This window comes from Wyeomyia smithii, chromosome 1 (assembly GCF_029784165.1).
Source record: "Wyeomyia smithii strain HCP4-BCI-WySm-NY-G18 chromosome 1, ASM2978416v1, whole genome shotgun sequence".
Taxonomy (NCBI): domain Eukaryota; kingdom Metazoa; phylum Arthropoda; class Insecta; order Diptera; family Culicidae; genus Wyeomyia; species Wyeomyia smithii.
Window position 1 is genome coordinate 67444944 of NC_073694.1, and position 24512 is coordinate 67469455.

Below are 24512 nucleotides of genomic sequence, written 5' to 3' on the forward strand. Positions count from 1 at the left end.
CTACGCAACTAATTTGAGCATGAGAAGAAGCATCATGCAAAAAATAGCTTCGTAGGCTGTTCCTAACCTTTGAGATTTTATTTTAATCACTGACGAAAATACCATCTCTCACCCTGATATCACAATAAGCAGTGCTTTTGCTTAAGCTCAGTTATCGAAATTCAAACCACAAACTATTCGCACCCTCACAAAAAAAAACGGATTATTAGGTGCGAGATAAATTCGGATACGAAACCTTGAAGTTGGACGCAGTCATACGCCAAAAACATTCAAACAATGAACCGAATTAACTAAAAACATAATATGCGTGCGTTAGCAGTTAAAATATTATATTTTACTAGTCCTGTGCGCCGCCACGCCGCCGATGATTTCGAGTCGGCGCGCCGCCAAGGAAATTTTTATCGCGCCGATAGTCATTTCTTTGCTGATTATTAAATTGTTTGTTTACTTGATTCCTAACCATTCTTATTTCTTTTTTTGACATCCTGTCAAGCAGGATGAACATACTTTTAATTATTTGTGTTGAATAAAAAAACCGAACATGAGAGTGTACACATTACACGCATTATTTTAGAATTGGTAATTAGTGTCACGCCGGTACACGCCGCCGCCGATAAATACCATCCGGCGCGCCGATCGCCGCCGAGGTAAAATGTTTTCTACGCCGCCGCCGCCGATGATATGGTCGGCGCACAGGTCTATATTTTACAAATAGAAAAAGTTTCTAATGAATTGAACTAAAAATTCAATTGCACTTTTTATAGTAGAATTCAATGAAAACCTTTCCAATTTTCAATATTAAATACAATTCTACTGGAACACTCAATGATAAATTATTTTTGATGTTATAAATTATCCCACGCAACTGCTGTGATATGTTGATGTTCTTGATGTATTGTTAAGATTCTCGTAGATATGAACTGATTCCAATTGAAAATTAGGAAAAAAATAGATCGACATGATGAAAAGTAAAAAAAATAGCAGACTATATTATTAAAATCAAAAACGCTAAAAATAAGTCATTTTTTTGTAGAGTAAAAGTTACGCTTCTTTTAATGTTTTCATTGGTCTATCTGGCTAAACGAAAAATCTAGAAATTTCTTAACTGCGACTGAGTGAAAAACATTTGATGTCATCGTTACAGGGCTGTAAATAAGATATTCACCTCGTTGGCAAAATTTTACGCTAAAACGGAGAGTTCTCATCGCAAAATATACAGAGTGTTCGGGAAATTTTTAAAGAAATTACACCACCGGTTTTGAAGCAGCTTTAATGCAGCTCAAAAATTTGATAGTTTTTTCTTCCGCTCTTGACACGATTGCAATGAGGATTTTTCAATAATTAATTGTCAATGTTCCGACACGAGTTATTCTAGTCACGACGTTTGTCTACTATTCTAGTCACTAGTTTAAGAAACTTTTATGTATTTATTGTGTGTTGTCTTCAGTATTTTATAACCAAATGTAACCAATTTTAAGTAGCATTCAATAATTAGCAAAGCACTATCTGTGAGTATAGTTTTCTACTATTTTAAGTATTATTTTAATCTTATTCCACGGTAAATATAGGCAAATTGAAAAAATATTCTAACCGACACGTTTCTGCTTTTTGATCGCTATTGTTTTAGATGTAAACACCCAACGACGACGCTGCTATTGTAGACCGGCGTCGCATAGATCTAGCTTCTATCACTTCTCACTCTATATCACTTTGATCGTGAGTACAGTAGATGCTCGGTAGGTTAACACACCCCAGCCCGTAACTCCGGTACCCTTCCTTCAGGAGTTCCGGATTTACCATGAACCTCCAGCACTGCAAGATTGGCTACGCCACGGCGAAATATGCCACTCATTGTACGAACATCTGCCTGCCGAACTCTGCCATCCGATCCTACGATTACTTTTTCGACTATTCCTCTAACCCAACTTTTACGATTCTGTCCATCCACAACGAAAACCAAATCTCCCTCCTTCAACGACCTACGTTCAGCAAACCACTTGGTGCGCTTGTTGATTGTCGGTAAATACTTTTTGTACCAACGCCGCCACATCTGGTCCGCCAAATATTGCGAACGTTTGTATAGATCGCGCAATGCTTCACCGTAGTCTGTTGACTTATCCACATGAACATCGACTGGCTTGAACATACCTCGGAGGAAATGGTTCGGTGTTATCGCTTCGTAGTCCGCTGAATCTTGGGGAACATAGGTTAGCGGTCGAGTGTTCACCATGTCTTCCGCTTCGGCCAAATTAGTCAGCAATACTTCATCCGTCAGTCGGCTTCCGTCATCCAGTACTTTCATCGCTTCTTTAACAGAACGAACCATCCTCTCCCAAATACCTCCCATGTGTGGAGTACCAGGAGGATTAAAATTCCATTTGAGTTGGCTACTAACTACTGAATCGGCACATTCCAAATTAATCCTTTTCACCCACGAAATCAGCTCCTTACTGGATCCTTTGAAATTTGTGCCGTTGTCGGAGAAGATTTCGTCTGGAGCTCCCCGTTTACAAATGAATCGTCGAATGGCCATTAAACAAGCTTGCGTCGACAATGCATGCACCACCTCTAGATGCACTGCGCGGATAGCCAAGCATGTGAACAGTGCTATCCACCACTTTTCTCTTTTGCGACCCACGATAACCACTGGCCCTAGATAGTCGATACCAACAGCACTGCATGGCCGAAGAGGTTGACTAATTCGCTGAACCGGAAGGGGTCCCATCATCGGAATTTCTGCATAACAACGGTTCACCTTGCACCAGATGCAGTCAGCTGCGACTTTCCGGATTTCAGTTCGCAGATTTGGAACATAGAACTCCTGCCGAAGCTCATTGAAGACCGTTTCCCGGTTTGCATGGCCAAACTTTTCGTGGTAATGTTGTATTAATCGCTTAGTTACTGCATGCCCTTTCGGTAGAATAATGGGAAACTTCGTGTTGAAAGATATTGTCTTCGAATTTGCCATCCTGCCTTCCATCCAAAGCACACCGTTCTCGTCAACGATCGGAGTAAGTTTATGCAATAAGCTCCGTTTTCCGATCTGCATTGGTTTCCGGTTCTTTTTCGATAAGTCGTTTCCCAAAGGCGTTACTACCTCATCCGGAAACGCCTCTAGTTGTGCCTGCCTCCATAAAATTAATTCGGCCTTCAGGAACTCGTCTTGCTGTAATGGTTGTAGCGTTGCTTTATGGTTCGACTTTAACAACTTCTTCAGCTTCTGAATTGCCTGCAGCGTACGTATTGGAAGTCCCTTCACTTTGCGACGGAGATTGTCAATGAACCTAATGACACACGCACCGATTCGCAATAGTTTACGCCAGCACCACGTCACTTCCACGTCGATTACGGACTCAGAAAGTTCCTTCATTTCGTGGTGAACAGGCATGCTTTCATTTCGACTTCCGTATTAGATTGCGGCAGTTTCTTTGTTGGTCAGTTTTCTGACGATTGATACAGAAAACTTGGGCCATTAAACCACTCTGCATCGGAAATCAACGGTGGTCCTTTGCCCCATTTTGTCAGCGTATCTGCGATATTGAGCCGAGACGGAATCCAGCGCCAGTCAGTTAATGAGGTTGTCTCCAAAATCTCCCCAATTCTGAAGGCGACGAATTGTTGATATTTTCGCTGATCTGACCGCAGCCAACTCATAACGGTTTGAGAATCCGTCCAGAAAAAGCGACGATTGATGGGAATCGAATGAGTAGCTTCGACAGTTTGTAGCATTCTTGCCCCAAGGACGGCTCCTCTCAGTTCCAACCGGGGAATGGACTGCTGCTTAAGAGGAGCTACTTTAGATCTGGACATTACCAACGATCATTTAACTCGATCGCCATCTGTTGCACGAAAATACGCTACGCAACCATAAGCGTTGATGCTGGCATCGGTGAATATGTGCAGCTTAAGATTGTCGATTTCCGAAGAGGGCGTTTTGCTGAAGTATGGTCGCGAAATACGAATCTGCTCCACAAGCGGCAACAGCTCTATCCACTTCTTCCATTTAACCAAACTCTCGTCGTCAATATCCTGGTCCCATTCGCAGCCAGTACGCCACAAATCCTGTATCAGCATCTTTCCATGCACAATAAAACATGAAAGAAGTCCCCTTGGATCAAAAAAACCCTTGACACAACTCAGGACGATGCGCTTGGTCGGGATCCTGCGGCCCTGCGAATAATCTTGCATATCTTTACGTTACTTACTTTACTTTACTTTACTTTTTTGGCTAACGGACCGTTCACCGGTCCAGGGCCGAACGAATTAGAGATGTCCATCTTCTTCTGTCTTGAGCAGCCGTTTTCCAGTCTCCCCGTACACCAGCAGATCGTGCATCTTCTTCCACCGCGCACATCCACCGCGTGCGAGGCCTACCACGGAGTCGACGGCCTCTTCCTGGTTCTCTACTGAAGATAGTTTTGGCGGCTCTCTCGTCAGGCATCCTGGCTACATGTCCAGCCCACTGCAGCCTGCCCCGCTGTATTACCTTCACTATATCAGCATGTTTGTCTACCTGGTACAACTCGTGATTCATGCGTCTGCGCCACACTCCGTCTTCCAGTTTACCGCCAAGTATCGATCGCAGAATTTTACGCTCAAAAACTCCGAGCATTCGTCAATCAGCTTCCTTTAGCGTCCATGCTTCATGTCCGTAAAGGGCCACCGGGAGTATCAGCGTCCTATACAGCGCTAGTTTTATGCGAGTTTGCAAACTACGGGACCTTAGCTGGTTACGCAGTCCGTAGAAAGCCCTGTTCGCAGCTACAACTCGTTGTTTCACTTCACGGCTCATATCGTTGTCACATGTCACAAGCGTACCAAGATAAACGAATTCGTCAACCACTTCAAATCGTTCCCTATCTATCTCCACCTCAGCACCAACACCACGGGGACTCCCACGCTCTCTGCCAGCTACCATGTACTTCGTTTTGGCAGAGTTAATGACAAGTCCCAATCTCGCTGCTTCTCTCTTAAAAGGTACGAAGGCCTCCTCCACGGCCTTACGGTTGATACCGATGATATCGACGTCGTCCGCAAAGCCAAGAAGCATGTGAGATTTTGTGATGATCGTACCGTTTCTTTCGACGTTTGCTCTTCGTACTGCACCCTCAAGAGCGATGTTAAACAGTAGGTTGGAGAGCGCATCCCCCTGCTTCAGTCCATCCAACGTTACGAACGCGGCTGATGTCTCGCCAGCTATCCGCACGCACGATTTTGATCCCTTCAGTGTCATACGACTCAGCTTTATTAGTTTCGCAGGGAAACCGTGTTCCAGCATGATCTGCCACAGCTCGTTTCTTTTCACTGAGTCGTATGCCGCCCTGAAGTCCACAAAAAGATGGTGAGTCGATAAGTTGTACTCCCGGAACTTATCGAGGATCTGTCGCAGGGTGAAAATTTGATCCGTCGTGGAACGCCCTTGTCGGAAACCAGCCTGGTATTCGCCAACAAAAGATTCCGCTAGCGGTCTCAATCTGAAGAACAGGACGTTACGTTACTCGGTCGAAAAGGATAAAACGATAAATTGTATTCCAAATGATACCAAGCACCCGCTCGTTTCCCGTTTCTTTGTCCTGGTTAAAATGTATTGTTTGGACGGCGCTCGTTTCCCCAAGACTGCTGAGAACTACTCCTGAGTTAGAAACCCAGTTTCGAATTTCAAATCCCCCTTTGGAATGGATGAGTTATACCTGCTCTGCGCGCTGAACCGCTTCTTCGATGGTATCCACACTGTCGAAGTAGTCATCGTAGTAATGTTTCTCAACGATTGCTGCAGCGGCTTCCGGATATTGCACTGCAAATTCCATCGCGTGTTTGTTCTTGACGAACTGGGCCGAACAAGGAGAACTCTTTGATCCGAAAATTGTCCATCACGTAGATACTAGGTTCGTCCTTGGTGCTCCGGCGAAACAAAACCGTTGCACCCTTCTGTCCGCCAAACGAATTAGCATCTGATGGTACATTTCGCGGATATCACCTCCAATAGTGATTGGTCGTTCCCGGAACTGACAGAACACCGCCAGAATGGACACAAGAAGATCAGGACCCGTGAGGAGTAGAGAGTTTACCTCTTAGGCTAGCTGCACACATAATACGAACTTTTCCGGGCTTTTTGGGATTGACCACGACGTTGAGTGGAAGATACCACGCTTTGCCTGGTTTGGTTTCAGCCAGTTCTTCAGCGGTCGCAAGGTGCGCGTAGCCCTTTTGCTGGTACTGCTCAATCTGGTTGCATACGTTCTCGAACAGAGCGGGATCCTTCAGAAGACGTTGCTCTAAACATTTCATCCTCTTGAGAGCCATCGGATAACTGTCTGGAAGCTCAGCATCTTCGTCGTCCCATATCAACCCCGTTTCAAACCGAACCCCAACCCTTCTAGTGGTCCTTTCCATAATTTCGCGGGCTCTACGATTCTCGTCCGATTCTGGTAGCTTCACGGCCACGGAATTCTCTAGAGAATAATGACTTCTCAGCAAATCGTGAAGGTCTTGATTGCTGACTGGAAGTCCCCGAAGATTTTTCATACGGCTGATTACCTCGGAAGCATCGAACGATTGCTTTGGAAGCAACAGCTCTTCGACTGTTCTGACTGCGCTGAGTTGATGTTTCTCCGTACTTCCTCGTCTGGATATCAGCAAGCTCATACGCCGTGATTTTTTCTCAACGCGCATGATGTCAGCCGTCCATTTAATAGTCAGCTTTTCCTTCGTACCTTGAGCACCGAGTTGCTCGGCTAAAACATTTTCGATGAGGGTTACAGACGCACCTTCATCCAGGAACGCCAAGGTGTCAACTGACCTTTCACCGCAATATAACGTCACAGGAAGCATACGGAAGAGAATGGTTGTGGTACTCCGAAAGTGTGCGTTGATTGCCACGGACTTGGTGATGGAATGAAGAAGAGGATTGTGTCGCTCTCTGCAGTTGTCAATGTTGCAACGAATTTTGAACTTTCACGGAGCGTTACCGTGATCGTTCAAGCAAATAAAACAGAGTTTACCCTTTTCGACCAGTTTCAGACGGTCCGACTGAGACACCGCTTTGAAATCTTGGCAAAATCTGAGACGGTGATCAGTCCTTTTGCACGCTCTGCATGGTTTGGGATGATTCCCACTGGGTAGAGAGTCATCGGTTTCGTTTCCGATCTGAACTCCATCTTCACGTTGGCTTCGCAAGCTTCTGGGACGATTTCCGATACAAAGTCGGTGAAAGTACGAAGATTCACTATCTTATTTCGGTTTTTAAAACGGACCCATTCACGTTTGTCGTGAGCCGGGAGTTTATCGACTAAGTCCTGGATAAGAATAGGATTGATCAGATGTTGCTTCATATTCGCTGCCTCTAGATGGTCGCACAGCTGCTCTACAGCATTACCAAACGGGACATACGTTCCCAATTTGTCTGCCCTCGGGGCATCTAAGCGCCGTACCTTGTCAAGGTTGCATTGCAGGAGCTGTTCCGGGCGCCCATACAGCTGGCGAAGTTTGTTGACGACTTTTGGCACTGATTTTGGGAACAGCAACTGTCCCCGAACGCTTTCCAAAGCTGACCCCTTTAAGCTATCTTGAAGCCTAACAAGATTTTCCACATCCGTGAAACCACAAGCCTCATTCGAAGCTTGGTAACACCCAATAAAAAGCGGCCAATCTTCCGGTTTTTCGGAAAATACGGGAAGTTTTTTACATATTCCATTCCGAGCTGCCAGTTGTGCTTTAGAAGGAGCACGCCCCTGTCCATGCTGTGTCCTCGGCTTTTCTGACTTAAACTGCTTCTTGAGCTTATTCTTCTTTCTCCTGTCAGTCAGAGTATCTACTTTCGGCACGTCTTTTGAGCTTCCTTGTACAGGTGTATTTGCTTGTGTAACAGCTTTCAGATTTGAAATGTCGTGTTCAACTTTATCCATTTGGTCCTGGTACAGCCCTCGCAATTTCCTCAATCGATCCAAATGTTCCTGCTTTTCGCACAACGCTTTCTACAGTAATTGTTCTTCCTGCTGCAGTTCAATGGCACGAAAGTCTTTCTCCATCTGCATTCGCTGCTCCTGAAGGCTCCGTTCTATTTCAATCCGTTTTTTCCTCAGAATTCGCTCATTTTTCATCTCCAATTCCATCCTTTTGCGTTCCCTGTCTAACGCTTTTAATTCCAGTTCCAAAGATGAATCTGATTTTCCGTTGGGTTTTTTGCTCGACTTATCTTCTTTTTGGCTCCTGTCCTGGTAGCTTCTTCTTCCAGCTTCTTCTGGTTCTGACAAACTTCATCAGGACAATACCAATTTTCCTCATTCTCTACTGCTTCAGTGACGTCTACGCAGCGGAAATGAAACCAAAGATTGCAGTTGTAACAACCCACCATGCCTTCATCCTCCTGGGATACCAATCCACAGAATCCGCAGGGGGTACTTGTAAGATCCACTAATCCTTTCATCGTTTTGAGGTTAGATCCCTATCTCCTATCAAGTTTTTGAGAATGTTCGGGAAATTTTTAAAGAAATTACACCACCGGTTTTGAAGCAGCTTTAATGCAGCTCAAAAATTTGATAGTTTTTTCTTCACCTCTTGACACGATTGCAATGAGGATTTTTCAATAATTAATTGTCAATGTTCCGACACGAGTTATTCTAGTCACGACGTTCGTCTACTCTTCTAGTCACTAGTTTAAGGAACTTTTATGTATTTATTGTGTGTTGTCTTCAGTATTTTATAACCAAATGTAACCAATTTTAAGTAGCATTCAATAATTAGCAAAGCACTATCTGTGAGTATCGTTTTCTACTATTTTAAGTATTATTTTAATCTTATTCCACGGTAAATATAGGCAAATTGAAAAAATATTCTATCCGACACGTTTCTGCTTTTTGATCGCTATTGTTTTAGATGTAAACACCCAACGACGACGCTGCTATTGTAGACCGGCGTCGCATAGATCTAGCTTCTATCACTTCTCACTCCATATCACTTTGATCGTAAGTACAGTAGATGCTCGGTAGGTTAACACAGAGCCTACAGAAACTCTCCGCTTTGGTATGACATTCACACCAAAACACAGTGATCGAAAAATTATGGTTGACGGCCAAAATTGTTTTCTGGTGTCAAATTGTTGGTTTTCTAGTGTTCATGATTTTGTCATATGAGAGAAATGTTGTAATGACAATGAGCTGCCCATAAACTATGTACGTAAACTAGGGTACCGCGCCCTTATTCTGCACGGCTCTTAATTCTGCACACTTCGTTTTGAAATGTTTTAACATTTGAAATTTCATTTAAAAGCTGATTTTCATGTTTGGTGTTTGGAAGTGATTTCCTATATATTAACTGTCAACTTTCTGCTTATATCCTTTTCTACTAAACGGCATCAACATTTTGATACAAATAGCGCAAAATTAAAAGCCGTGCAGAATTAGGGCGCCGCACGCTAAATATTATATTTTTTCGAAAAACAAAAATAACTCGTCAATATAAACAAATGAATAATTATATTAATTATACGTTTTCTCAATGTGTTTTGGACAGAATTGTTATAAAATTTTGTTGATAAGTCCCCCAAAAAAGAATTTCGTCCCTCAAAAATTCAAAACTTGCAAAATAATGAAAATTTTTCAATCATCTCTTTTTACAAAAAAATGCAAACGAACTATGAAAAACATAGAATTTTGGAGGACACAAGTAGGACTCTCTGGTAAACTATCAGGAACTGTGCTTGCACGTGCTTACATTTGATGTTTTTGATGGTCGAAATTATGAAAATTTCACATATTTTCTACGTGGCTTACGGCAGACTCTGTAGGACTAACTAATATAATAAGCTCTTAATTTTATGCAAGCATACCATAACAGTATAACAGATGGGTTTTTTATGTTCCAACATGTTCAGAAGAACTATTTTTCTTCATTTCTGAAAAAGATAACTTTGGAGGCGTGTTCCAACATGAACCGTTTCATACATCAAAGTTTCGTCCAGAAATTATGAAAATATAGATAAAAAACTACCAGTAAGTAGAAATGCTCCCGTTATGCGGCGCTCGCATCACTTACAAACCAAGTACTGATATCGATAAAATATCGATACGGCAATATTTATGCAGTGCAACTGGGGCACCACCAGATAGATGTCGTTAGCGTATTAACGTATTTTGACTCAATTTTTTACACACGATTTTCAAATTGCTTAATTTGAACATAAATGTCTGTTCTCTGTGCTGCAACTGCTATCCTGTGAAGCGATTCATTAACCGTCAAAACTGAGTAAAGAAAGATTTAATCGTTTTTTTTTTCTAGTATTATTTACAATAAACACATAAGATCTGAGAAAAAATAGTGTATTTTCACTCAATATTTTAGCACAGACAAACAGACGTGCCACTCGATGACGATTTCATCGACCTAAGAAATAACGGTAATTTTGAAATTGTGCTTAGTGGGCAATAATGCCGCTAGCGTCACTATAAGCAAGCATGCCTTTTCATTATCAAAGACAAAAACCATCAGTAATGCCGCTTGTGTTGATTTGAGTAAGCGTGCACACCCATTAGCAAAGACAAATACCGTTTTACGAAAACAAGTTAGTAGGCAAATCAGCTCACATGGTGGCGCATGAGTGTAACGTTTCGAATAAGGACAACAAATTTAAGGATAACAAATTTACGGTATTCTAGTAAACACATTCGGTTTCCGATTTCTCAGTTATTTTTTTACGAAACAACGGTAAATGAAAATATTTTTAAGTAGTTCGATATTTTACTTTATCGAGAAAACAGTATGCAGTTAAGTGTGTATAAATGTAGCGTAAGCGTACGTAATAAACATGAAAGTACCTTCGTCAGAACTGTCAAAATTGTTACAGATTTCTATTCGTATACATAACGTAAGATTTTGAAAGTGAACGCAAATCAATCGTACAAATAAACGCTGTATCATGTGAGTAGTACGAAAAATTAATAAGCTCACGCTACTACATTATACGAAATCAAATATAACAGAACATCCATGTTCCTCATTCGTACGAAAGTACATTCGTGAATTGTACAAATTATGCGTAGTGTTGCGATTCTATTCGATAACATGCAATACGAATGTTCTATACAATCAACAAAAGTGCTGTACTATCTACGAATTCCATGTTTGCGAAGTGTGCGTGTGTGGAAAAACGAAAAAATATTTTTAGTGTATTTATAATAAAAAAATACTTCTTTGTGAGGTTTCCTTTGCATAATGGACCGGAGCAGAACAATCCGCACAATTACACTAAAGCAGGTATTAGACGAAGCAAATATTTGCTATTTTTGGTACGGATTTAATTTTGTGCAAATAAAATACGTAAGAAAAATAGCAAATATTTGCTTCGTGTAATGTCCGCTTAAGGCTAGATTTCTAGCCTAGAAGAAGAAAATACCTATAAAGGAATGATCCTTACTTGAACCTATCTGCTAAAGGTTGATATGTATACGCCTGAATGTTTCCTAATGATGCAATGTATTTTGAACAGCGATTCCGGCGAAAACAATGCGTTGCAGCGTTACTCCAGATTAATTCAGTCAGACAAAAATCAACGCCTAATTCATAGAGGGGTTTTAACTCAATATGTCTTCGGTTTGGTTTGGGTGTCGGTCAAATGTCTTGCGTTTCAAGAATATTAAAATTCCAAACTTTCTCACTGAGGCAGCGCTTGACATATATTTTACTAACTGATGTACTTTCGTTGTCAACTGTTTACAACTGTTTGAACTACTTCTAATGCATAAAAATGGAATTGGGTTGTTTAGCTATATCAGTTTTTATGTCATCTGAAAGAGCTGCGTTTTCTAAGCAAAACGCGGTTTTCAAAAATTTTCTATCATTGTCATCCAATTTTTAAATCACGAATTAAAACTGCTCGAAATCGCTACAATGACAGTTCGCCCATATACCAACTGTCATTGTAGCTATTTGGAGCGATTTTTATTTTTCATTCAAAAATCGAATGACAATGATATAAAATTTAATAAAAAATCCCACTTTTATATAAAAATATAAAAATATATAAAAATCGAAAATCCGTGAGTAGCTAAAAAACCCAATTTTTTTAATGCAGTTGATCTTATTGATATCATTCCCTCCGATTCTGAGGTGCGCAGTAATCACCATCATCTTAAATCGTACTAAATAAAAAAAATAAGCGGTGACATGTAGATTTTTTTACATGAAAATGTTCGTAGATGTCGAAGAATCATTTGCGAAAAAATTTTCAATGAATTTTTAAAATTGAAATAAAAACTGGAAAATAAACAAAAATATTTCCGTTCTTATTTTTTAAATGCGGGTATTGAATAGAAGAATCTCTTAGCTGAGAAAAAATGAAATTGCAGCCGCAATTTTTTTTTCTATAAACAGAATTGCTTAAGGGGGCGGTCTTACACAGCTTACCCCTAGTACTTTAGGAAAGAAGAATCAAACAATTACAGGCATTCAATAATTCATACATAAATCTAGTGAGACATCTTTACAAAACATTAGATGCTTTTTTATTATAGAAATTTTGATTGTTTTATGATAATTCAAACCACAAAGTGATGGAATGATCGTCTTAAAAACTTATCTGAAATAAATTCTCAGCAAATGAAAAACACAAATCTGCAGGAACCGATCTCCTCACCATGCGATTCGCCGAGATCGTTCAATTTTCTCTAGCTTCTTTCGCAAAACCTACAAATGCTGTGTTATTTCACTCAGTTAAATAGGTAAAAAATGATTGCAAACCTGATTTGCGATGTCGATTTGGCGTTGCTTCTTCTTGCGGTTGACAGCTGCACTTGTAGTACGAGAAGAATTAGTTACCGGCTAAAAGGGGCAAATCAAAATCAAGTGTTTATGAATTATCCAAATTAACAACTTTACCGTGCTGATTGGCCCCGCATTTGACTTTGGCATGGTTTTCAAGGTTGGTTTTGAAGTCATAATCCTTTGCAGCAAGAGCTGATTGTGTCTTTCGATTTCACGTACACGGTCCTTTGTAAACGACATATTCTGCGTGCTCTTTGCTTTGCCGGAAATAGTTTTACTGGACGAGGATAGGGAAATGTCACTCAAACTGTTTTTTATAATGTCCATGTGAAAAAGATGTCCACTTTCGTCGAAATCTTCTGGCTCGGAACTTAATAAATCCACCTCAATGCCGCTGTTGTCTTCTGTTCCAAGCGTTTTCCCTCTTTGAGAGAGGTATTCACCACGCAGCGATGACGAGGATGAGCCGGATATCGAGCTTAGTGCATCATCGTCGTGTGAGGTGAGTTTTTTCGCTTGGAAAGAGTCGTATTCTGTTTTATCCCAGCTGCTACTGGTACTACCGGAACATGAGCTAGAATCCGGAAGTAACGAATTGGTCACCGAAGTGCACTTGTCGAGATTTTTGCTGCGCGAACTCATCGTTCACCTGGCGGGAGGTGAGTCCGGGGTAAACTTCAAACAATAATCAGAACACCGCAGATAACCTACCAACCTATCTTGACCGGCAAACGTAAACAAACCGGGAAACGTTCGAAGGATCTTGATAAGGGAAAAGTTTCTTTCTTCCGTCAGGAACCGCAAACGCTGTATAAAAGTGTAACCACAGGGAGACAAACAAACGATTGTTTCTATGCAACGTTACTGTGACTTTTTGTTTTGGGGCGTTGCCTAGCAATCGAAGGAGTTTGATATGGCGCGAGAATAGACAGAAGTACTGCGTGACCATCAGTAGAAACACACGTGTGAAAATGTGATCGTATGTGGTATTTAGAATGTGATGTGTGAGAAATTTATAATAGGGGTCTTCACATCGAGCTCGCATACGAATACCGAGCCGTAAACTGCGTATCTTTCATTACTCGTCAATGGAGGTGAGTATTTTTACTGCTGGGTATTTGTTTACGAGCTCGACATGAATCCCCCTAATATGTTATGGTAAATATTGTTTTGGTATACTGACTACGTAAAAAATACTTTTACTGAAATTCGTCATACATTTCGTAGAAACTAAAATCGGTATGTAACGTTTTAGAGGTTGAAGATTACAAATGCTTATAACTTTCATATAACTGTTCACAACGTAATAGTCAATATATCTATCTGTAGATAGCAAAAATGTAGGTGCAAGATTTTAATGATATGATGAGTCATGAGCTTTTTCAAATTTGGTACCTGTGGGGGAACCAGGAACTTCGTCGAGCCTACGTTTGTGCACCTAAACACATATCCATATCCTTAGTTTGCTTGTCTTGTAATTCGAGATTGATTCTATATTTTTATCGCTATACAGTCGACTCTCAACAGCTTAGAAATCAGTGTTTACAATCAAAAAATTGCAAGCTGCAATCTAACAAAAATTAATAATATTAGCAATGATTTGTAATTATTGAAAAAATCGAAAATTGTTTGCAAATTGACATCGTATACAATACAAAAAGCGATGGTCTGGCGAAACTCAACAATTACTGGCGCTATTCTGAGCATGTCTACTTGCTGCCAGACGATGTCGAACAACTGCTTTGCAATTACTACTTACCCAAGGTTACATATGCTTACTAATAGCTTGCCTAGGGTACCACTAAAATGTATATTGTGCATATATCTACTCAACATAACCCCGTAATGATTAACGTGATAAGTACAGTTATCCAACATAAATGATTTCAATCGCTTCAGTGACATTTTGAGTAAAACCCGTGCGAAAACATGTCCAAAACCCAGAAAAATAAATAAAAAAGAGTTAGCCATCGGCAAAGTTTTCTTCATGTTTACAGACAGCAATACATTGTAATCGATGATTGACCGGTTAGCAACAGTAGGACCATATCAACACACGTAAATCGGCTGTGAGTCGCTTTGGACCGTGCCGTGCAGGGTCTGCGTCGTACAAAAGAGCCACCAGCACAAGAGGGGCTAGCAAGTAGGGACGGCAAAGGGAGGGTATCTCTCGAGTTAAACCAAAATCGCAATCCTTTTGCTTCAGTCTGTCTCGAACTTGTGCCGCGTGTGTTTCTTCCAAAGGTAAACTCTCGGCCTGAACCGTGTTTGTTGTTTTGTTTCGGAGCATTTGTTTTGATTCGACCTTTTCGACTGGTAGTGCGTGAAACAATCATAATTATTGTCAGAGTGGAGTGATAACCCAATAATGTCAGTGGTACGAATTGTTTGAGGCTCACTATTAACCGACGACGCACTGTCTGTGCTAGTGCTTTTCCATTTGTGCAAAAGCGGTTGCTATAATTGCAGTACGGCAGAATTGCATTGCTGACTACACTTGCTGCGGGCGTCGTTGAATATGAATGTGAATCGAGAGACACAGACGAAGATTGTTAATAGTTGGCTGTTAAACGATCGTTGAAATCAGTGGAACATTTTTTTTTTAGTTCACACAACATTTATTTGACACGGCACAATACAAATTAATGTTTTACGGAGCCAATTAAATCTAATGCCTTATGGTCTAGAATATCTTATAATCTAAAGGCAAATTCTTTACCCTCGCTGCCGACTACGAGCTAAAACTAAATCTAATACTAAAACTAACATGGTTTTTTTTTGTTTCGCTGTTAAATTGGCACCTTGATGCTCTTCAAGTAGCTATAAACATGTAGCATGTATGGCAAGTTTCGCTGAGCGAGAATATTACGAACTGGCACATAGGGCTGTATTCCTCGGGCCCTGAGGGTATCCAAAAGTAGAGATCTGGCGCCGCAGAATTCAGCACACACCCAAACCACGTGTTCAATGTCTTGATACCCCAATCCACAAACGCAATGATTACTGCTCGCCAGCCCAATACGCAAGAGATGTGCATCTAGCCCGTAGTGGTTGGACATAATCCGAGACATCATGCGAATGAAATCTCGTCCTACATCCAACCCCCGAAACCAAGGTTTGGTGGAAACCTTGGGGATGATGCTGTGTAGCCACCTCCCCAGTTCTCTCTTATCCCACGAGGCCTGCCAGTTGACAAGTGTACTCTGACGTGAAAGTTTTAAAAATTCATTGTAGGCAATTGGTCTGTTGTAAATATCACCGTTTGTTGCGCCCACCTTAGCCAAAATGTCCGCTTTCTCATTGCCCGGAATGGAACAATGAGAAGGGAACCACACTAAGGTAATCTGAGAAGATTTTTCTGATAAAGCACTCAGATGTTCCCGTATTTTCCCCAGGAAATACGGAGAGTGCCTTACATCCTTCATCGATCGGAGAGCCTCAATAGAACTGAGACTGTCCGTAAAGATAAAATAATGGTCCGTGGGCATTTTTTCAATAATCCCTAAGGTATACTGAATTGCAGCCAATTCTGCGACGTAAACAGAAGCAGGATTATCGAGCTTGTAGGAGGCGGTAAAATTATTGTTGAAGATACCGAAGCCAGTGGACCCGTTGAGAAGTGATCCATCAGTATAAAACGCATTGTCGCAGTTGATGTTTTTATATTTGTTATAAAATATTTTAGGGATCTGCTGCACGCGTAAATGATCCGGGATTCCACGAGTTTCTTCCATCATGGATGTATCGAAAAACACAGTAGAAACAGAAGTATATAATAAGTTGACACGATTGAGGGGTGTGAGGAAGGATTTATACTTTGAGACATGTGATTGAAATACACAGTCATGAAACGGGTTTGAGAATTAAGTTCAACTAGCCTATCGAAATTTTCAATTACCAAGGGGTTCAAAACCTCACATTTGATGAGAATACGAGTAGTCAGATCCCAAAAGCGGTCTTTTAATGGGAGAACGCCCGCCAAAACTTCCAAACTCATCGTATGGGTCGAATGCATGCAACCTAAGGCAATACGCAAACAACGATACTGCAATCGTTCCAGCTTGATTAAATGGGTGTTTGCAGCGGAGCGGAAGCAGAAACACCCGTACTCAAGCACCGACAATATCGTTGTTTGGTAAAGCCTTATTAGGTCTCCTGGGTGGGCGCACCACCATGATCCAGTAATTGTCCGGAGAAAATTCACTCTTTGTTGACATTTTTTAATCAAATACCGAACGTGACATCCCCAGGTGCCTTTCGAATCGAACCAGACACCAAGATATTTAGATACCAAAACCTGAGAAATCGTTTCACCCATTAACTGTAAGTGGAGCTGAGCAGGCTCGCGCTTCCTAGAAAAAACTACTATCTCAGTCTTCTCCGGAGAGAATTCGATACCTAGCTGTAAAGCCCAAGCAGACAAATTGTCCAAGGTATCTTGCAATGGTCCTTGCAAATCGGCAGCTTTGGCTCCTGTAACAGAGACCACGCTGTCGTCTGCAAGTTGTCTTATCGTGCATAAATTTGCCAGACATGCGTCAATGTCATTCACATAAAAATTGCAAAGAAGGGGACTTAAGCATGAGCCCTGGGGAAGACCCATGTAGCTAATACGAAAAGTTGCCAAATCGCCATGCGTAAAATGCATATGCTTTTCGGACAACAAATTATGCAAAAAATTGTCCAAAATTGGTGAAAATCCTTGTCGGTGAAGTTTGCCCGAAAGAATGTCAATAGAAACGGAATCAAAAGCCCCCTTAATGTCCAAGAACACAGATGCCATTTGTTCTTTGCGAGCATAGGCTAGCTGAATATCTGTAGAAAGCAACGCAAGACAGTCATTCGTTTCTTTGGCACGGCGGAAGCCAAATTGAGTATCTGATAGTAGACCGTTTGATTCGACCCAATGGTCTAAACGACGGAGTATCATTTTCTCCATCAATTTCCGGATACAGGATAGCATTGCAATCGGCCTATAAGAGTTGTGATCAGAAGCTGGTTTTCCCGGTTTTTGGATGGCGATCACCTTCACTTGCCTCCAATCCTGCGGTACAATGTTTTGCTCCAGGAACTTATTGAACAAGTTCAACAAGCGCCTCTTAGCATTGCCGGGTAGATTCTTCAACAAGTTGAATTTGATTCTATCTAACCCAGGCGCGTTATTGTTACAGGACAGGAGGGCAACTGAAAATTCTGCCATCGTAAAAGGTGATTCTATCGCATCGTGGCCCGGAGACGTATCGCGAACAAAGTTTTGCGCAGGAACAGAGTCCGGACATACTTTCCTGGCAAAATCAAATATCCAACGACTTGAAGACTCCTCGCTTTCGTTGACCGTTATACGATTTCGCATTCTTCGGGCTGTGTTCCAAAGAGTGCTCACCGATGTCTCCCTCGACGTTTCGTTTACGAACCGGCGCCAATATCCACGTTTCTTTGCTCGGACCAAGCTTTTGAACTTGGTCTCAAGCTCCAAATACCGCTTAAAGTCGTCGGGTTGACCTTTCACCCAAAAGAAGGCCTTAAACGCGTCGGATTTTTCCGTGTAGACATCGGAGCACTCTTTGTCCCACCACGGAGTGGGAGGCCGTTCTTTGATCGTCACGCCGGGATATTTCTTCGTTTGGGCTTGCAACGCGGCGTCGAGAATCAAGCCCGCGAGGAGGTTGTATTCTTCAAGTGGTGGGTGATGTTGAATCGACTCGACAGCTTCTGATATCATTTCCTCGTATAATTTCCAATCGATATTCCGTGTGAGGTCATACGGAATATCAACTGATCGCGTGCGAGTTGAACCATTATCAATTGAAATTTGAATAGGCAAATGATCGCTACCGTGGGGATCAAGGACTACCTTCCATATGCAATCCAACCGTAGCGATGTTGAACATGAAAATAAATCTAAAGCACTGGGGCGCGCTGGAGGTTTCGGAACGCGTGTCATATCCCCGTTGTTTAATATTGTCATGTCGAAGTCGTCGCAGAGGTTATAGATCAAAGAGGAACGGTTATCATTAGAAGGGGAACCCCAAGCCACACCGTGAGAGTTAAAATCTCCCAAAATCAAACGTGGCGAGGGAAGAAGTTCCATTAAATCACAGAGCAGCCGTTGCTCAACCTGTGCTCTGGGAGGAATATATATTGAGGCAATACAAAGCTCTTTACCTTGTATTGTCATTTGACATGCGACAGCTTCGACGCCTGGGACCGTGGGAAGGTTAATACGATAGAAGGAATAGCACTTCCTAATCCCTAGAAGTACTCCTCCGTAAGGGGTGTCTCGGTCGAGGCGAATTATATTAAAATCATGGAAGCTAAGATCTACATTTGAAGTGAGCCAAGTTTCACAGAGGGAAAATGCATCGCATTTATGCTTATTAATCAAAACTTTAAATGAATCAATTTTGGGGATGATACTTCTACAATTCCACTGCAAAATAGAGATAGAATCCTTCATCTCAGCCGATGAATTAGCCATCGAAGGAAACGATCGCTGCAAGGAGGGGCCTTTTAGCAGTCAACGGCTTCAAAAACGTTTTAACTGTTGGTAGAAATGCCAGCAGAAGACTTTTAAGAGGATCAGTTATGTTGAAATTTTCACGAAAAAGAAGGAACAGTTGGGTTTTTTGATGTTCCTGGAAGTGCCGGAAACTCCTTACTTGAATTCAATTTTGCCAATCCCGGAGGAGTTTGCTTCGGATTTTCTACAGCACTTTTTTGTTTCTTAGTATCAGTCACTTCAGATGGAGACCTTCTCTGTCCTTTCCTAGGAAGCCTAGGAGAAGAAAGGTTTTTCCTCTTTCTAGATTTCCCGGGTTCAACAAAAGAAGATTCCCCAACTGAATCGTCAGAATCAGACTCATCGGATGGCAAGACCTCGAACAGATTCGGGGAAACCAGTTTGGTGGCAGCGGCCTCTTTGAGCATTTCTGCGAAAGTGCGCTTAGAGCGCTCTTTCAGAGACCGCTTGATCTTGTCTTGGCGCTGTTTGTACGCGGGACATGCAGACAGCTCATGCGGAGTCTGCCCATAATAAAGGCACTTTTCAGCACCCTTATTACAGGCGTCATCCGCATGTTGCTCTCCGCACTTGCCACAACGTGCTTTATTGCCACAGTGGGAGGCCGTATGGCCCAACTGTTTGCACTTGAGGCAATTCATTACCCGCGGTACAAACAAGCGCACGGGCAGACGCACCTTGTCCACGAGCACATAGCTCGGCAGAGCAGACCCGGCGAAAGTCACGCGAAAAGAGTCTGAAGGGGTGTAAGTTTTTACACCCTTGTCGAGCGATACTGAATGTAATTGCTTACATTCAAGTACCTTGGCAGGTTCAAGGCTAGAATCCTTGAAAAGGCCTTTTCCAGCCTTCAACAGGTCCTCGACAGTCAAACTCGATTCGCTGACCACACCGTCAATCTCAACTACGCGAGCTGGAATGTACACGTGGTACTCCCGCGTGAAGAGCTCACAAGCAGCAATCTCGTTTGCTTGCTTGAGGTCGGACACCAAAACACGCAGCTTATTCGGGCGTACTTTGGTAATTTCAGTCACGGCTGTAAACCATGCCAGATCTTTACATATTTGCATTGTGTTCAATGCTTTCACTTTCGGCCGGAAAAATACGGCCCCAATACCAGCTTCGCCCTCCGGATACTGCTTAAGCCGATGGGTAGCTTCCTGCGGTGTTCCATTCTTAACCCTTGGAACTTTGTATCCGGGAGGGCTAGGCGGTAGAACGAGCGGGTTTTCATCCCCGCGTTCGTCGTCCATGTTGGACGCGTAAGCCACACACGCAAAATGCCAATTAACACATAATATTGTAGGAAAAAAACCAAGAAAAAAAAACTACTTATCTTCTGCAGCCGCTCTCCACCGCAATCAGCGCACGGGCGATGCCAATCTCCAGTCCTTCACACAAGAGTCCGGTAGCAAAAGCTGCAGCCGCTCCAGCCACACAGCAGCACCAGTACAGCCAAACAGCAGTACGCCGGGTACTGGATCTCTCGCAGTAGCGACACAACGTACAGTCTGTGGCGTACGGTAGCAATAGGCGATGATGCGTTCTTTTGTCTTCAATAGACGACGGTAACGAGCAGCAGTGCACGCAATACAATGCACGGTGACCTTGAAGGCGATTAACTGGTCGGCACTATCGAGATCGAAATGAAATTGCGACCGAACACGACGAGAGCACAACTCGGAATGAGTGGAACATTTTTCTCAACCGGGTTTCACTCGGAATGCAAAATTAACGATGGTTTTTTTACGCGGATTCCGGAATTTACGCGGTTTTTTTTACGCGTATTACGGAATTTACGCGGATTCCGGAATTTACGCGGTTTTTTTACGCGGATTCCGGAATTGCGGTTTTTTTACGCGTTTTTTTGACGCGGCACGTATCCCCCGCGTAAAAAGCGACTTTATTTTTTTTTCTTCATCTATTAAGAAAAAAAGCGACTTTAGTGTATTCATATTTTACCCACATATCAGTTCGAACAATATCATTGCAAACATGGAGTATTATTGCTAAAACATTACACGATTTCCCGTTCTCCAAGGAAAGCTCTTTCACAAATGCTATTCCGGTGTTTTGAACTAATATATAAATAAACTTTTTTATATCGATCGATATCGATACAATCAAATATGATCTTCCGGAAAAATTTTTGTTCAAGCAGGATGTTATGAGTAACAATAAAAATGGAAGAATATTAGAGAGATTTTTTATTTCAAAATTTTCACTTTCTCTTTTGAATTTTAATTTGTTTCGAGAAGTTCATGAAAATGTGTTTCCAAGTGATACCAAAAATGTTACGAAAATGCAAGACATTAATTTCTGACAACTTCATTGATGGAAACTTTAAACATTCGTAGAAATATTTCTAAATGTGTGTAACTGTCGTTCCCCTTTAGAGATTTTTATCTTTTGGAAAAATTATTACGAAAATGTTTGCTTTTTGATTAAAACCATCCTAACAAGTAAATAAAACCTTGTAGTATCATCAACTTTAAGGTGTTCTATATTTCTTCAATATTAATCCTCATTTCTGTGAGTTTTGATTGGCTGTTCTCTCTTTCACCGTAGTTTCTCTCTTCTAATTAATTTTGACCCGTTTGATGGAGCAGATAATGGCGCGCTGTACCTATCGCTATCAAGCAGATCCGTACCACAAACAACACAAAACGTAACAGATTAGATTACATTTTCAGTTCAAATATGACCTTTATTTACCTCGACTGTTGATTCGCACTCGCATCTAATCATCTTAACTTTGTGAATTGTTTATTATCAAAGCATATAAATGTTTGAAAAAAACATCAATATTTTTTATTCCAGGTAAGGGTCTTTTATTCATGAATTTGCAACCATAATTTCCCTGAGTTGCCGCCAAAAGAAAATTTATTTTTTAAACATTTAACTGAAAAAAAAATTATTATCAACTTAACAAACGTTATTTTAAATGAAGAAAAAAAAAACAAACGTTATGTTAACTAATTAATACATTAGGATTGTATTCCACCAATTGAGTTTGACTGAAGATTGTTTGAGATTAGCATAACATTGGACCACTAGATTCTGCTTAAGATCCTGTTCGGTTGCCTACTGAGTACTGATACGATAATATCGAAATCTATTTTGGAGATAGATCCATCGAACGGTGTTTTATGTGGCATTAAGGTTGTACAGAATTTAAATCCACACACACAAAATGAATTCCCAAAACTAAGGTTTATACCCGATGATTATCAAACTTTGAGCTTAACCGACCACACAATTTGTAACTGTTCCTCCGTGATGGATCTGAGATAGTAAAGTTGTAAAAATCATTAATTTCACTCATTCATATGCCCGCACTTTTGCCTTCACCCCAGCCATAAAAAATTACACAACCTCGAAATCGGCATTCTTCTTCGTATTTACGCACGCTTTCTTCATGTTCTAAACTATCTTCACTGTTCAGAATGTTTCAAAAAATGCTCCTTCGTAATGGCCCAGGATTTCTCGATTAATCGCAGTTCCGGTGTAAATTTTCGGCACGAAATCGACAATATTCGTATTCTTTGTGAAGTGGCATGATGCCAAATCCGGGTCATTGGAGCGTTATGAGCCTACAAGAGAGGGAGAAGCCGCTTTCGGAGACACTTCTCCAAATACACCATAGTGCTTGAGGTAACTCCGCTTTTCGCAGGAACTAATCACTTACCAAATCGAGAAATTCTTGATGAACTTCGACATCTGCATTCGGAAGTTCTCTAGAATATCTAACTTATCCTTGGCAGCAACTTTTATGGCCGCCTTGATGGCCAAGTTAGGTCCCAGTGCCTCACTCACCTTCAAGGAGTTGGCGATCACGATGAGTTCCTCATCTGTAACCCTTACCTCATCCTCGATCTCGGCACAGCTGCCGTACCTCAGTGATTGGATGTTCGGCAGGTTGGCCGACCATCCATGGTCTTTGTCTGAGATACTGGATCGTCGGACGTGAGACTCAGCAGCCGGAGGCCAAGGATTTGGCTCGTGGCGTGGAAAGAGTCCCTCGATGGTGCACTCCAGCATCGCTGGTGATTGCTCCACAGGCGCTAACACGCCTTTGATCTTGACTATTACGATCCTGTAGGTGTTACCCCAGGGATTCGCACTTTATAGCATTCTTAGGCTGTTTTAAGTCCGCCTTAACATCAGCGATGGAAAAAAATCAGCTCAAGTGGCTTTGAATACATATGAAGCAATCCTAAGATACGTTCACATCGTTGTCAGTATGCGAATAACAAAGTACCGGTGTTGGTGCACTCTCTTTGCTTTCCACCTAACGATATATTTCTTGTTATTAGTGCACACCACAACACGTGGTTCTCAATGTGCACAATTTAGTATATGAAGTTATTCGTCCGAAGCACACAAAGCGAATACACTCGCTTTTTACGCGGTTTTTTCACGCGGGTTTTTTTTACGCGGATTCCGGAATTTACGCGGTTTTTTTACGCGGATTCCGGAATTTACGCGGTTTTTTTTACGCGGATTCCGGAATTTACGCGGTATTTTTTTTGTCCGGATTTCGGTTTCGTTTCACTCTGAATGCAAAATTAACGATGGTTTTTTTACGCGGATTCCGGAATTTACGCGGTTTTTTTACGCGGATTCAGGAATTTACGCGGTTTTTTCACGCGGATTCCGGATTTCACGCGGTTTTTTTACGGGGCACGTATCCCCCGCGTGAAAAGCGACTTTAGTGTAGTTCTTATCTATTCGCACTCATTTGACTAATGATCATGATTTTTTTTATAAGGAGAGTAAATGACAGTGTATGCTCTCCTACTCTCGCATAAACTAAACCCCAACCGAAGTACAGGTCGGACTCGATTATATACAGTCTCCGAAAAATTTTCACTATATATAATCGAATCCTGTATATAATCGAATCAGAAAAAAAATTTTTTTTTTGTTTATTTTGCATGAACATTTTGTTGTTTTTGAATAAATAAATAGGATTTTATTGACTAACCCCCTTAAAGTCGCTAAAAACCTTTCTTACAAAAATATATGTATATATAATCGAATCAGAAAAAAATTTTTTTGTTCATTTTGCATACATCTTTTGTTGTTTTTAAATAAATAAGTAGAATTTTTTTGACTAACACCCTTAAAGTCGCAAAAAACCTTTCTTACAAAAAATCATGTATGTATAGATTTCGCAGTCATTCTTTATGTTATTGCAGTCAGCCATGGCAAGAACACTACACCGTGCTGCACG

The 24512-nt window shown here is 41.5% G+C and overlaps 3 protein-coding genes across 3 annotated transcripts in view; all 3 read right to left on the bottom strand.

Annotated features, from left to right (window-relative positions):
* LOC129718691 (uncharacterized) overlaps positions 1–24512 on the bottom strand; it is a 97954-nt gene that overhangs the window by 15246 nt on the left and 58196 nt on the right. The window lies entirely within an intron of this gene.
* Positions 1742–3388, bottom strand: LOC129716798 (uncharacterized). The gene has a single exon (XM_055666633.1). It carries the CDS (start codon positions 3386–3388, stop codon positions 1742–1744), a length of 1647 nt encoding a protein of 548 aa, XP_055522608.1.
* LOC129718696 (protein hemingway) lies at positions 12499–13568 on the bottom strand. The gene is made up of 4 exons (XM_055669740.1): positions 13472–13568; positions 12871–13330; positions 12733–12813; positions 12499–12678 (listed from the first exon to the last, which is right to left on the bottom strand). Exons 2-4 carry the CDS (start codon positions 13081–13083, stop codon positions 12625–12627), a joined length of 348 nt encoding a protein of 115 aa, XP_055525715.1. The 5' UTR covers positions 13084–13330; positions 13472–13568; the 3' UTR covers positions 12499–12624.

Excerpts from the sequence above, each read along its gene's own strand:
- LOC129716798 (XM_055666633.1), bottom strand. The coding sequence starts at position 3,388 with ATGCCTGTTCACCACGAAATGAAGGAACTTTCTGAGTCCGTAATCGAC.
- LOC129718696 (XM_055669740.1), bottom strand. The coding sequence starts at position 13,083 with ATGGACATTATAAAAAACAGTTTGAGTGACATTTCCCTATCCTCGTCC. Across the intron at positions 12,814-12,870 it reads ATGCGGGGCCAATCAGCACG|CCGGTAACTAATTCTTCTCG; the intron begins GTAAAGTTGTTA and ends TGCCCCTTTTAG. Across the intron at positions 12,679-12,732 it reads AAATCGACATCGCAAATCAG|GTTTTGCGAAAGAAGCTAGA; the intron begins GTTTGCAATCAT and ends CAGCATTTGTAG.